At 47.4% G+C, this 15,761-nt stretch overlaps 1 protein-coding gene across 1 annotated transcript in view; it reads right to left on the bottom strand.

The window, feature by feature from the left end:
- Window positions 1-15,761, bottom strand: part of EPHB1 (EPH receptor B1) — a 417,501-nt gene that overhangs the window by 90,529 nt on the left and 311,211 nt on the right. The window contains exon 6 of the mRNA XM_008512898.2: window positions 1,972-2,096. Coding sequence (XP_008511120.1) covers window positions 1,972-2,096 — 125 coding nt within the window. The remainder of the gene's footprint in view (window positions 1-1,971; window positions 2,097-15,761) is intronic.

Raw genomic sequence — 15,761 nt, 5'->3', positions numbered from 1 at the left:
AAATGTGAAGACTGTGGCTGGAGTGGTTGAGTAATTTGACCACACTGCTGGTTGGTTAGGGCAGGCACTGGAAACTAGGGCTCCCGCTTCCCAACACAGTGGTGCCCCACTATTCAACACTGCTGCCATGTTGGAGGCCGCAGGTCTCCATCCGTGATCATCTTCTTATTTCCACTGACCCATCAGATGCTCTGACCCAGGCTCACTACTTTCATGCCATTTACATACTGAAAACTTCCAAATGGACATCTGTGACCTGCTCCTTTCTCCTGAACTCCAGACATGTACATCTGGCTGCTAATCCACGGCTCCACTTAGCTGTATCAGAGGCATTTTATACACAGAGCTGAACTTCTGTCACTTCTCTCCCCACGAGCATGCTCTGCCCACAGAGATCCCTTTCTCAGTCAATGGTGGCTATATCCTTCTAGTGGGTCAGGCCAGAAGTCTCCCACATCTGAAATCCAACCCATTGGAAGTCCTGTTGGCTCTCTCGTTTGTTTACATATCTGGAAATTGACTACATTTCACCAGCCCTTTGCTTCCACTTTGATTCAAGCCACCATCATCCTTGTCTTAGATGACTGTCATCTAGCAGGCCTATTTTAAACAGAACAGCCTGAATGATCCTTTCAAAATGTAAGTCAGAGTTTTGTCTGTCCTCTGCTCCTAACCCTGCTATGGATCCCCATCTCACTCTGTGGAAAAACCCAAGTTCTTAAGGCCCAACATGATCACCTCCCTGGATTAGCTCTTTCCCCGGTCTACTCCTTCCCCCGTCAGAGAGGTCTCCCTCCTGCTCCTTGAATCATGCATCATGATCTTGCCTCAGGGCCTTTGCACAGGCTTTCTATCCTCCAGATATCAGCTTCACAACACCCTTACCTCTTTCAGGTCTTTACTCAGGACTTACCTTCTCCAGGAGGCCTGCCTTTACCATTCTACCTGCTTCTGCAACCTGCTCCTCCCCCAGACTTCACCCCCCTGCTCCCATTGACCTTGCTTTACTTTTCCATTTTCCCTTCACACTACTCATTTTCTAACATATTTTACGATTTCCTTATTTATTATGTTCATTGTTCACTGTCTGTTTCCTTCTATTGGAAAGTAAGCCCCTTGAGGGAAGGAACCATTTTCTGATCACTAACATATCCTAGATAGTCCCTATCCAATGGCAGCTGCTCAATGAATACTTGCTGGACAAATAAATGAATGACTCTGGTGTTTTAAAAATAATGTGTTAGGTCAGTACAGCAAGCCCTGCATTTTCCTGGGATTTTGCAAGTCCCACAGTTCACAGTGGGAGAGAGGCCCTGTCTCCCCCTCAGACAGACTAGGGACCAACTCCACAGGGCACCATTTCTCTTTTTGTGGCAGCACATGCCCTGCAGTAGCCCCCAGCGGGAGCTGCTAAAAACAGTCAAGGAAGAGAATATACAAATTTCTATTTCTATTAATTTCTATCTCATCCTTTAAATTTTCATCTAAATATTTTTAATGTCCAAAACATATTAGTGCAGTAGTACATGAATATGATTTATAAATAAACAATCTTATATTGGAGGTACATAATCAATCACTTTGAAAAACACTAGTCTACAAAACCACTAAATCTTGGGAAAGTTCAGGGGACACCTGGCAGTTTCGTAGCATCTGCATTAGCACAGCAAACGTGTGACTGGGAGAATGGGCTTGGTCCCACCCACACCAGCCCCGGGAACTGTCCAGACAGCAGGGCAGTGGATTGGAAGTTTCTCTCCTGTGTTGGTACAGAAAGTGCCTGGGTTTGGGAGGCTTTTGCCCAAGCAGACCTGGAGAATTCTCCCAGGGAGCCCCTGTCCTCTGTCACCAGAATCTCCCCTCCCATAGGCTTTGTCCAGCTTGTCTCCTTGTGCCCTCAGCTGGCCACCACCCGCCACCCCACAGTGGCTAGCTCTAGGTCTTTCAAGCCTGCAGGCAAAGCTGGCTCACCTTCTCATAGTACCGGATCTCATAGTCCAGGATGATGCCATTGGGCTGCTCGGGCTGTGGCCATGACAAGGTGATGCTCCTCATGGTGGCACTGACCTGGTGCATGATGGGAACAGTGGAAGGGGCTGTGGAGAAAAAAAGAGACAGAGCAGATTATATGAGACTATATGAGAAGTGCTGTCTTTCAGAGATAAGGAGGGAGAGAAATGTCATTGAGTTTGAACCCTGTCTTTTCTTTCTCATCAGCTGAGCTGGATCCGCAGAACTTCCTGTGGGTTTTGCAGAATGAATGGAGTTTGGGTAACAAAGGAGAGAAAAGGCCATAATTTAGGACAGGAGAGCATGTGTGAAGGTGGGGGCTGAAATGGATGGGGTATTTTCTGGGCAGGGAGGAGAAAGGTTTGACCAAAACCAGAGATGACTGGAGGAATCATGGGAAAACAGTATGGCCTGGGGAAGCCCAAGCCAGTTAGAGAGGGCATGATAACCAGGACAAGTCTAGGCCTCAGACCGGAGGAGGAGAGGAGCAACGGGATGTTTTTGAGCAGAAGTTGCTGGAGGAATCTCAGTCTTGCAATAATAGGCTGAGCTATTGCAGAGAAGAGAGCCTGGAAGCAAGGGATGATAGTGAGAGAGTAGAACTGGTCAGTGCAGAAGTATTGTGCAACAGAAAGGAACATTCTAGCAAATATCTCCTTTGGAGACTGCAGTTAAGGTTTTGCTACATTTCAAAAGAAAGAGAGGAGGCATCTCTCAAAATAACATGAGTACAGACCAACAACAGAGTTCTTTCAGACTTCTGTCAGAGTTTTCCAGATGAGAACATTGGCAACAAAGAGCTCACAAATACAAATGAAGAAATGATCTGCAAAGCAAACATTTGGAAACAGGATAATAATTCCAAAATCTGTGAAGTGATTCTGAAATCTCTCTTTGGAAATAATATTATTTATTTCCCAATTCAACATTTTTCACACGGTCTAAGTAAAATGAAAACAGTCAGGAAATAACAAATGAGGGTTGTCTTTCTAGGGGGAGAGGCGGGTAATGGATGAGGCTTCACTCTGTGCTCTGCTCAGGGGCTATTCTGTTTAGTTGTGGCACTTCTGCCATGATGAAAGTCATGTCTTCGCGTGAACTCCACTTTACAAGGGTTTCTCTAGGGACTATGGCTGAGTGACATTTACTATCATCAGTTTAAGTTAAGAGATTCCCCTCCAAGACCTGAAATTACAGAGCACTGCTATCAGGTCAGGGGAGGAGGTGGTCATTGCATTCTCCACCACTCCCTGGACCATTCAGTGGAGCACCCACTACATGCTGGCCCCTAGGCTGGTGGTGGGATGCAGAGCATTTATTCTGAGGATGCTCACAGTCCAGGGAGCCATACAGAGAGCACAGTGTGAGAAGTGGTATGATGAGGGCTTAGAATCAGAGTCCCCCTGGGACTTTGCACAGTTCCCATTGGAGACCTTGTAATGGCTGTGAAAATGCAACTCTCAGAGCTCCTACTTCTGGGAGCATAACTGACTGATGGCCACAGCTGCTGCACTCTGAAATCCATCACTACATTCACACAGGGGCCCATTTCCCACAGGCTGCTCCCAGCCAACGACTGAGTGTGGCAGGCCAATTCCTGACTCTTCTGGTTGGCAACTTTGCCTCAGAGACTCACATTGGACTTACCAGTACTTCTGTGTAACACCATGGCAGTCTAAGACTCTTCCCACCCAATCCTCCTTCCTTCCGTCTCTCCTTCAGAGGGATCAGAGCTTCATCATGGTCTAATGGCTCTCTCAGCCTTCTCTGGCCTCCACCCCATTTCCCCAGTAAATCTCTGGCACATCGAATCCCACCTTGGCGTCTGCTTCGTGGAGGACGTGCATTAATACAGTCCTGAATCCCCCCAGGTATCCTCTGCCCAGCCCTGCTGTGTCCTCAAGGATGGCAGACTCACTGCTTCTAGGAGCTGCTACTCCATACTTGGGTAATCTCACCAATTTGCACGTCTTCCTTATCCTTATCTGAAATTTGTCTCCTTCCCACTGGTCTCAGTTCTGCCAACTGAAGTAATATAGAATGTTCTCTCTTCCACAGAATGGCTTGTCAAATAGCTAAAGAAACTAGTTAGGGCTCCCCCGAGTTTTTCCTGCTGAAAAGAATGGCCAGGTGCTACGAACATCTCTCCCACGATAAGCTGCCATCTGTGGCTCTTTTCCAACTGGGGCTCATGTTCTCTAAATCTCTCTTTAGGCATGAGGCCCCGAGGTGAACCCAATTCTCTCACTGATGTTTGAGCAGCAAAGAGTAGAGTAAAACTAATATCTATCATGACCTGTGTACTATACATTTATTGACGTGACCATTAGCCTTTGTATCACAATCATGCCCCTGCTATGAGACTCTGAAATCACAGTCAAATACGACCTTTATGGTTTCCCATGGTACGCTCCTCGTCCTTTGTCTGTAGAGTTGGCTTTTGCCTTTGATTACAGGGATTTACATGCATCTCTTTACCATCAGTCAAATTTGGACTATTAACCTAATAAGTTGAAATAATTTTTTGATCCTGATTCAACCAACAAATCCATCTTCTTTTCCTCTCAACTTAGTATCATTGCCCAGGTTCATCATTTAACTAATTGAACAAATATTTAATTATCTGCCACCTGTCAGTCGTCATTTTAAATGCTAGAGACTCTACAGTGAATGAAATAAATTTCCTGCCCTCATAAGGCTTATTTTCTAATGGAGGGATACAGAGACTAGATGTAATACATCAGTCAACCACAAGGTATGTTAAAAATATTAAGTACAACAGGAAAAAACAGAACAGAGGAAAAGCATACAGAATGCCAAAGTGCAGGAGGCTGGAGCAGGGAAAGCTGCAATTCTAAAGCATGTGGTCAGCAAGGTCTTGCCTGAAAATTAGATGCAGGAGCACAGGGTTGAAGGAGTGAACGGAGGGAGCCATGTGGGCGGATACCTGGGAGAAGAGCACAGGAGAGGGAACAGCCAAGGCAAAAGTTTTGATCTGGGAGCAGCCTGGAGTTTCAGGGGAACAGCAAAGAGCCAGTAGGACTGGAGCAGAGACAAGGCCACAGACGGTAGGGCCCTGAGGGTCACTAAAAGAGGACTTTGGCTTCTACTCCAAGTGAGATGAAGAGCCGAGGGAGGATCCTGAGCTGAGTGACAGAATCTGACTTGCATGCTAACAGGCTCACCCTCTGCTGGGTTGAAAATAGAACGCAGGGGCCACGTAAAAGCTGAATGATGGCTCAAACACTATGGCAATAATTCAGCTGCAGGATCATGGTTACTTGGATGGGGCTTGGAGCAGCGGGGTTGGTGAGAGTAGGGGTGGTCAGATTCTGAATATATTTAGAATATCTCAATGGACGGGGGACGTGGAAGAAATGGAAGAGTCAGAATGACTCCAAGGTTTTTGGCTGGAGCAACTGGAGGAGTGGGGCTGCCATCAACTGAGATCAGGCAAGACATAGTAGAGGCAGTCTAGGAGGAAAGACCAGGTGCTCCTGTTAGGGTTGAGATGTCCACGGTGTCCCAGAGTAGACGCCGTGTAGGCGAATGTATATAAGAGGTCCAGATTGGAGATGAAAATTTAAAGTCACCAGTATTTCAAAGATATTGAAAGCAGCAGAACTAAGAGAGATCACCAAGAGAATGAGTAGAACACAATCTATATTCTAAGATTCAGGTGATGAGGGGAAAACAGCAGAGGGGCCTGAGAAAGAACGGTCAGAGAGGTAGAAATAAATGGGAGCATGTGATCGCCTAGAAATCAAGGGGCAATAACGTTCCCCGGAGGAGAGAATGTGGGAAACGCTGCTGCTGAGTCACATAAAATGAAACTAGGAGCTGAGTGCGGATTCAGCAACAGGCTGGATGGTTAGGTATGGATGGCTCTTGACCATCTTTTCCAAGACCTCATGTGCATTGTGCAGAGCTGTGCAGAGGATGAAGGTGCTTCAGGGAATGTGAGGCAGTTTCTGGAGTCCGTCCAGATCACCGGGGGATCCCGCTGGACCCACCAAGACAGGTTGTGAATGGCTCCTGATAAGCCTGCTTCTCCCCCCGCAACACACACGCTGTGCAGCTCCGTGGAAACATGATGTTAATCATGTCAGTGCCACACAGGTTTTCAGGATCCTCCCACCTCAAGAGCTGAAGCATCACGTATTAAAAATTGGAAAGATGAATCCCAATGGCCTGAGGATTTTAATGGGCTTGGTTCTTTTCTTTGCCTCTAATCACTGGAAAGCCATCACTCAAGACCCAATATATTTACCAAACATTGTGCCAGGGCTCTGCTGTAATCACTGGGGATGGACGGACAACTTAAAAAGTCACAGCCCTGCCCTGAAGATCCTTGAAGTCCATCAGAGGCAATGAATAGCCGAAATCCACAGAAAGGAACACCCCTGTTAGGCAGATGGCAAGGATATGCCTGCAGCCAGTCAGCAGCACGCAGATCTGGGAGACGCTGCCAAGGATAATGGTCACAGGTCACCACCTCCCACATTTCTCGGATTTATAGTATTGACACAATGGTCACAGGCCTCACTGCAGGCTGTTTATCCTCACACAGGTCACTCTAAATGTTTTACATTTTCAGATGGGATTTAGCACATGGGAGAAAGCAAGAAACTATTACTTTTCCTCTCTGAAAGTCAGGGGCAGCTTACACTTGGTGCTCTGCCATCGGTGATCACCTACAGTGACAAATTTATTTTTTTTCCTTTTCCAAGTGCAAATGCCACCTCTAGATCTGGTGTTTTACATGTTGTGAAACTTTCAGACAAAACTTTCGAAAATAAAAATAAGCTCAAGTATCCACTCAAACACCAACTTCTTCTAGAAAAACTAAGGGGGAGATAAGGCAGATGACAGAGGGATGGGAAGACATTCAAAGACGCAGCCCCTGTGACCCCCAAATACACTGGTATCAACAGTAAGTCCCAGCCAGTTGTCTTTTCTCCCTAAATCTGCATCTTTAGATGAAGGAGCAGTTTCATTAACAAAGACTGAAAGACTCCCCCTCACAAGCACACAGAGTGCTTGGACTAAATTAAACATTCTATGGAGAGAAGGAAATGAAAATAAGGAGTTCACAAAATTATTAAAATTTAGCAAAGAAACAAATATGGACGTTTCTTTTAAAAAAAGTAATTTAAAGAATTAGTTTAGGGGCTATGTGGAAAGAAGGTACTGAAGGCTCAAGAAAGATGTGTTTGGCCTAAAAAAGAGATGCTCAAAAAACCCAAACATGATAAAAAAAAAAATACCCTGTGTTCCTTCTTAGCAAAATAAAGAGGCTGACCCAATAGGAAGGCAGGATCCAAAGAAGAGTCGGGAAGCAATGGAAACTGTCCTGTCAGGCACCGAGGAAAAATGAGCTGAGGTTCAAATAGAAGCAGAACCAAGAGCGTCTGATAAGAAAGTCCACAGCCAATAATAAGAAGCTCTTTAAATGTGTCAGAAGCGGAAAGAGACTTAAACTGCCCTGGTCAAAGGGCCCAGGGGTGGGAAAATGCAACAGCAGGTTGACTGAATGAATCCTTTGTCTTGGTTTTTGCCAAGGAAGACTTTGGGGAGATCAGACTCCCAAATTGCTTCCGAAGCAGACAGCTCCAAGATAGTATATCACATACGGCGAAGGAAGTGCACAGAATGTTCTTGCCTGAACTGACAAATGAGATGTGGACAAATTGCAGAGACAGGATGGCCCCAGCTGCAAGCTATGAAAGAACTCACAGGTGACGTGGGACAAGCGTTGGCCCAAACTGGTCACAGGTCACTGCCAACGACATCAGGGATGGGCCTGGCCAATCAACAGCCAGCCCAAAATCTGTAAGAAGAGCTCCAAAGGAGATCATAGGATCAGCATTCCTGTGAGACTCAGGCTGGGACTGGAAGGGTGACGTTAATCTATTTCAGAAGTTAATAACCCAAAATCTGGACCTTAAAGGCTTAATGTGGGGAAGCCTCACTGTCATATCTCAGGTTCACCAGGACCATACATTTCATGTTTATGACATTCCTCGACCCTTTAATTTAGTTACTGACTCAGTCATGTTCAAGGTTTTCTTCTTACTCATTTTGCTTTTCTTATTTGCTAGAGGCATTTTCTCCCAACAATTAAGCATCTCAGATTCCAAAATATGAAAATGAGTTGTTGCTTTTTTTCCCTAGGACAATTATTAAGTTCTAATGCATTATCTTTGCTTATTAAAAATGATTACCTTGCAGCATTATTCACAACAGCCAAGACATGGAAGCAACCCAAGGGCACCTTCTATGGATGAATGGATAAAGAAGATGTGGTGTATATATATATATATACAATGGAATACTACTCAGCCATAAAGAAAAGACAAAATCATCCCACTTGCAACAAGATGGATGGACCATGACGGCATTATGTTAAGTGAGATAAGCCAGACAGAGAAAGACAAATACTGCATGATTTCACTCACATGTGGAAGACAACAAATACATGGATTAGTGGTTCCCAGAGGGGAAGGGGGTTTCAGGGAGGATGAAAGGGGTAAAGGGGCACATATGTATGATGATAGACAAAAATTAGACTACTGGGGGGCTGGCCCTGTGGCTGAGTGGTTAAGTTCTCGCACTCCGCTGCAGGTGGCCCAGTGTTTCGTTGGTTCGAATCCTGGGTGCGGACATGGCACTGCTCATCAAGCCACACTGAGGCAGCGTCCCACATGCCACAACCAGAAGGACACACAACGAAGAATATGCAACTATGTACTGGGGGGATTTGGGGAGAAAAAGGGAAAAAAATTTTTAAAAATCTTAAAAAAAAATTAAGACTACTGGAAGTGAGCACAATGAAGTCTATTCAGAAATTGATAAAATAATAAGATGCACCTGAAATTACACAACGTGATAAACCATTATGATCTCAATAAAATTACTGGGAAAAAAATGACTTCCTAATGTCTTAATTGATTTTTGTGTTAAATGATTCTTTCAGTAGTTTTAACCATAATCCATTTTGGGATATAACAAATGATATAATAGTTTAGAATGTTGCAACATTTTATTTAAAACATCAAAAGTATCAGTAGTTTTAAAGAAAAATAATAGCAGAACACACATACCTTCAAAATTAAGTAGATTTATTGCAGCAAAATGTTTGAAGAGCTTATAAAATATGAAACTTGGATTTCAGAGTTCAGCAAATCTCACCTAAAAGGGAAAACACTGTTGCTTCTGCAGGTGGAAATCATGCCTGGGATGGCCTTGTTCTGAGGTCCCCTCTCACCCACCCTAGGAGCTGGGGTGTAGGTCACAGCTGGGTCCCCTCTACTTCGCCTCAGGTGACAGTCCCAGCAAGTCTCCTGGAAGATAAAATGGCCTCTCCAGTTAGCGGGACTTTCATATCTGAACTTTCTTTGGAGGCCCATAGAAAGAGGAGCCCATCTGATTCCTCCACAGTAACTCACGCCGGGCAGAGTAGGGCAGCTTCCCCAGTCCTACCATCTGGTTTGTGGGAGCAGGTGCGGAGGTCTTCATAGTGACCTCTCAGAGAGATGCGGCTGCCCCAGCCTGAACAGTGTGCATCTGAAGCTTAGTAGCCTCTTCTACCATCTTGGGCATTGCTTTTTCTGGGACAAATATCCACCAGTTGATGGACATTTGGGTTGTTTCTGCGTTTTGGCTGATGTGAACAATGCTGCTGAGCACATTCACGTACAACTTGTGTGGACGTATGTTTGCATTTCTCTTGGGCATGTACCTAGGAGTGGAATTGCTGGATCATATAGTAATGCTAACTTTTTCTATTCTTTCTAGAATAGCATTTCCCAGCCAAATCATCCTTGAACTACCTACCTATAATCTAACCATAGACTGCAGCTGTGAGGAAAACAGCGCAGAGCAGGGTGTAGTAAGGAGCTTAGGGCCCTAGCCCAGGGCAGTAGGAATTAGCAAAAATAGAGAAAGGCTACGGTTAGGGCCCTATAGATGCTGCAGAGAGAAGTGGGTTCCTATTCTGGCTCTGCCGTCTGCTTACTGTGTGATCTTGGGCTAAAGTTACTTAACTTCCTTGGGCCTCAAATTCTTCAACTGTAAAACAGGAATATTAATCCTTATGTTATGAATTTTTCAAAGGTTCTGAGGATGTGCCCTGTGTTGCTCCTGCCAAATCGATCCAGTCTGCCAGGCCAGGGGACTTGGTAACCACCTTAAAGTCTCCTTCTGGGTCCATCACTGTTCACATATGCAAATCAGTCCCTGGGCATAGTTCCCCCAAGGTAAATGTGAAAAGCATGATCCAGTGACAGCCTTGGGTATTTATTTGATAAATATCTTTGAGGGGATAAATAAACATGTCAACCCAGTCAAGGTGGAGGCGATGGATAAGAATGGGTTTGGAGAAAGGGAAGGCTAACAGTGGGGTTCCCCAGAGGTTGGTGTGATAAATGCTCCAGAAGACAGATGATTTTTTGTGACATCTCAAGATGACCTGAAGTCTTTCTGGGAAGTAATCTAGAAAGCAAATGACAAGGTGCCTTGTCCTGGAGGACAAGAGGACTTTGTGACTCTGCCGGAAGGATGAGCCATGGCCCAACCCTCTGATGGTGTGACTCAGGCCCAGGAGTCATGGATGCCCCCTTGGCTCTGCACCCTCCTTTCTCCTGATCTTGTCACCCATATCTCCTTACACTTGTCCAAACTCCCTTGTTCTCTCTGGGCCTCTTCACTTCAAACTGCACTCCAGCCACATTAATCTTTTCAAAGCTTGATTCGCTCATGTTTCTAGGATGGTCAAAAACCTCCAACGGCTCCCCACTGGAAAAAGTCCCAACTCCCTCTCTAACATTTGACAACATGGCAGCCAGTGGCCAGCCCAGGCTTCCTCCCTTTCAGGAACCTGCTGTTCTCATCTAACTGCTCCCCTCCCAGCAGAACTCAGCTTTTGGGATCTCTGCTTGTAGGACTACCCTCTCTGGCCACCTCTCTTCATAGCCCCACCAGCCTTCAGAGGCACAGATCTGGCCACACATCGCCCTGGCTCAGCCTTGGCAGACCATGCTCACAAGACCGCCCCTTCCCTCCTTCCAGTTCAAAGCCCTATTTTAGTAACTCATTGGGCTATAATCACCACCTTGGGACACAGTGCACTGTTATCTAACTTTCCAGGGGCTCATCTCTGCTCCCAATCACTGGAATAAATAAAATCTTTAGGGCAGAAGCCATGTTTCTAGCTTCTTCCTGCTGTGTTAGTACATAATTGATGTTCAGTAAAATTTGCCTGTACTAGAATGATTGTGGGCTCTTCTCTAAAGACGCCGGAAGTAAAAGAGGTCAGAAAATCATGTAGTTGCACCTTACACGGATATTGGCCTTCAAAGGAGAAAGATGTGGAGGCGGGGAGGCAGAGCTGTGATTCTGCAGCCTGCACTGGGGGAAGAATACGGAGCAGGTCTGAACTTAGCGGTCCTAGGGGAGTGGGGACGGGAGTGCTTCTGCATGGCACAGACGCAGAAATCGGAGGCTGCTACCATCCCCATCTCACTGGGATGTTTCAGCTGAAATGTGACCCTAACGTTAGTTGTTTTCTAACTTTTCTTCTTTTTAAGCTGTGGAATCCTTTCTCCCAACAAAATTTTCTTTGAAGCATGAAGTGCAAAACAGAACAATTCAGAGCTGCTCTGGGTGGACCAGAAGTGAGAGTCCCAGAGCCCTGGAAGCCGGGTTCATTTCCTTTCTCCCCAATCCAGACTCAGAAGGTTCACAGAGAGATCCGAGAGTGCTGAGCAGCCTCCGGAAGTCCCCTGAGGCCTCAGATTAAATTATGTGAGTTCCTAAAAGACACAGGAGATGAGGCTGGGAGTGGAGAGTTGTGGGTGGTGGGTTATCTTTCACCTTATATGAAACACATTCTTAGAAAAAACCCAAAATCTATATTTAAATGTCAGCTAAAGACTTCAGGCCCACTAGTACTGACGACAAAGAAGAACGGTTTGCACACAGATGAATTGGGCAAATGATGAATTGTGTTTCCTCTGACATTTCTATTCTAGAAGATAACTTTGTTGAGAAGGTACTGCTTAGATAACAGGTTCTCCCTCTCTTGATGAAAACTCATTTCGCTGCACAAATATGCTTGAATTTTACATTAGGAAGCCTGACTCATTAAATATTGTTGGTGCAGTAACACTTCTGGTCAAAGTAGATTAAACAAATAAGCAATTAGTTTGGAGCCTGGGTATGAATACAAAAGCAGAATTAATTATTTTTCTAATTGTTTTCCCCTATTGTGGACACTGGCTTCTTGGATATTGCTCTGGGCTGTGCCTTGAGACGACCCTGACACCCTTTTCCAATCTACCTTTCTACCCTGGAGTCATCTGGGGACAGAGGACTGCTTTGGGTGGGTGGCATCAGTTCGATGTTGTCGTAGAATATTGGCTGAGTACCGTCATGGGCTCATTGAAGTGGGCTTGGGGGAGAGAGTGAGGGCTTCCAGGCTGGGCAACTGAGTCAGCCCCATACCCCTAGACAGGCGCCTCCTTCACGGGTCTGTCCACTAAGGGTTTGGTCCCAAGCCAAGGGGGGTGTGATAGCTTGGGGCTGAGGGACAGGGGGCTGCTCTGGGGATGTGGGTTTATAGCAGAGGCCCTCATTTCTGCTATTACCTCTGAAGTAGTGGGGGTTCCTTAGTGAGATCATCCACCTGACCCAGCTGGTTCTCAAAATGTGCTCCCAGAGCAGCATCACCTGGGAACTGGCCAGAAAAGCAGAATCTTCCCCAGCCAGACCCACTGAGTCAGAAACTCCGGGTTGGGGCCCAGCCCAGTGACCTGTGTTTTAACAAGCCCTCCAGGAGATTCTGATGCATGCTCAAGTTTGAGAACTGTTCATCTAGAAATCTAGAAATCAGAATGATAAACTTTGAAAGGACATCCGAGGTCATTCAGTTTTCTGTCAACTCTTACTATTTATGGGTTAGAGTGGTGAAGGCAAGAGAGAAAGTGACTTCCCTGAGTCCTCTGTGGGCTGATCGGGCCCCCTGTCCCTGAGACCCAGGCAGGCCCTCTCTCCTCTCCCCCACACTCATGCACCCAGCATTTTCAGAGCCCTTGAGGACGGCCAGCATGGGGGGCAGGCAGGGTCACACCACTGATGGAGGGGTGCTGCCCTCAGGGAGATCAGAGGTCCCCACAGAGGCAGAAGTGGGCAGAGTCCAGGATCAGAAGGAGGAGGCATCCCAGCTAGCGGGGTCCCGGGGGCCCCTCCGCCTCCCAGCTCACCCTGTGGCTCCTCCTCCTTGCTGGGGTAATCAGAAGGTGCACCAGGAAGCAGCTGTTTACTGTGGAAAGGACAGCGAAACTGCCACTGGGGCCCTGGTGGCAGGAGGCTGTGAAGGGATGTGTGAGCACAGAGGGTACTTGTCAGGCGGTGCCTGTCCTAGGCAGCCACACCAGGGTGGCTTTGAGGGCAGCTGAGGACAGACCCATCAGGACTCAGGCAGCAGGCAGCTGGGGCAGCCACATAGCTCATCCTCCCACAGGCTGTCAGCCTTTTCCAGGTGAGACAAGAGAGAAGGCAGCTCTGGTGTGTCGAATGTTTGATCGCAGAGGCTGTTCACTAGAAACACCATCACTGGAGAGGCCACAGGAGAGAGCAAGGGACATCTTGTAGTAGGCCGTGTGCCCTGTACTCCCTGGCTGTCACTCACGTGCATTCGGAGTACCCGCCACAGTGGGGAGGACCCACCACTGCCACCCTAAGACTCGCATCACTGCCACCAATACTGGGCAGGGGCCGTGCCCACAGTCACTGGGCCTGGAAGTCTAAGTCTCCTGGCCTTCGGGCCCAGAGCCCCTCCTCCTGAGGCCAGTTTCCATCCTGCAATGCCCAGCTGTGAGCCCTGCCCTGCACAATGCCATCCCCACAATGGTATGGGCCTCCTTCTCCTGGACCCTGACTCCTGGATACACTTCTACTCTGCAGCCCTCTCAAGTATGGTGGTTTATGATTTTATGCCCAGCGAACCTCAGGGTCAAGAAGTGGGCTATGTCCCGCTTGTCCCATGTCACCTCTGTCACACCATTACTCACCATCTCCTGCACCCTCTGTAAAAATGCCATTGGGCTGGGACCCTCCAAGCTGTAGGACCACCATGTACACCCTCCCACTATCACTCCCTGACTCATTAATGACTTAGGCTTCCGTCTCCATCTTCTCCTCTATCTGAGCCTTGCCCTTCTGTGGATGACTTCAATGTCCACCTGAATATGCACTCTCAGTTCCCCGGACCCACAGCTTTTCTGTGTCTGCCCATTCCCATGGCACACTAGACTTTGCCACACCTGAGGTTTTCAAAGCCTCATTTTCAAAGGCACCAACTCAAGTATTCTGCTTCCTCATGGCGCTCTCTGATGAGCCCACTGCAACTCTTGTTGGCCGCATCTGGCCCTCATGGCCTTGATTTCCACCCAATGCATCAGCCCTCTCCCTTACTCATACACCTCACTACCCAGCTTAGGCTCCATTCTGCAGTAACATGATTGACAATACTCCCCTGACCCTCAGCATGAGTTGCCTTTATCTTTTCATAGGATACAACCAGCAAAACTCAACCCGAGAGAGATCCACCATCAGCTTCCTGTAGAGGCTGCTCTCCAGCAGCCATGTTCTGCTGAGGAAGGCACATAACAGGGCGAATGGACAGCTTTGTTAATACGTGCTCACCAACTTCAAATGAACCCTCAACCCTTTCTGGCAATGCTGAATTTCTCTAGTCAGTTTCATCTCCCATTCTCTGCAATGGCACTGCCAGACTTCTTCCATTCTCCTCAAGCCTTCAACCGCAGTACTTCTCCCACACTCTCAGCAACCAAGCTTACCGCCCACCTCCCAGAGAAAATAGAAGCCCGATATCCGACAGCATAAATAATACCTCGACGTGGGTACTCCGACTCCCCATAAATCCACATGTGCAGAATTGAACCCGCCTCCCCTTGTCGCCCTCCCTGAACACATTTGCAAACCTCGCGCTCATCCTCCTGCTTGATTTCTTTGTTCTCGATGTCAACTGCCTGCAAGACCCCCTTGGAAGGCTGCTCACTAAGCTAGCTTGCTAGGCCCCTCCCTGAGGGCCTGTGGCCCTGTGAGAGCATGGTTCTCCCGTGCTCCCTCAGACAGAGCCCCACTCAATGCCACCCCGAGGTCCTTGCCTCCCTGATGCCGGCGCTTCCTCCTCATGAGCCTCACCACCTCCCACCTGCAAAGTCACCTTCTTCACCCTCCCAGTCTTTGTCCTGGGCCCTCATTCCCTTCCAAGGCATCAGAGGAGCCAACAGACACCAGGATGCCCTGGCCCCGCCAGCCCCTGCTTACCCACCTCCTCGCAAGCTTCCCTTCCCACATGCAAACCCGCTTCTGCAAATGAATGCCAGCCTGCTGGTTTACGAGGCACCACCAGACTGTGAACACCATGGAAGGCCAGCTAGGACATCCTGGAACATGGGACACCGTGTTGAGGTGCAGGGGTTACTGGAAGAGCGAGACCAGGTCTTTTCCCCCAGGACCCCTCAGTCTTTCAGGAGAAATAGGGTCTACATACACAAAAACTAATACACATTCAAGAGCTCACTGTGTCATCCTTAAAACTAGCACAGCTCAGAGAAGACAACACACACAGCAGGATTTTCTATGAGGCAGATAGGCTCACAGGGGCATGAACAGGCCCTTGTTCCCCTGCGTTCTTCTGGACAGATGAAGCATTTGCTCTATGC

The sequence above is a fragment of the Equus przewalskii genome, chromosome 15 (assembly GCF_037783145.1).
Source record: "Equus przewalskii isolate Varuska chromosome 15, EquPr2, whole genome shotgun sequence".
Lineage (NCBI taxonomy): Eukaryota > Metazoa > Chordata > Mammalia > Perissodactyla > Equidae > Equus > Equus przewalskii.
Note: the sequence above shows the minus strand (reverse complement) of the source record. Positions and strands in the feature narration are given on the sequence as shown.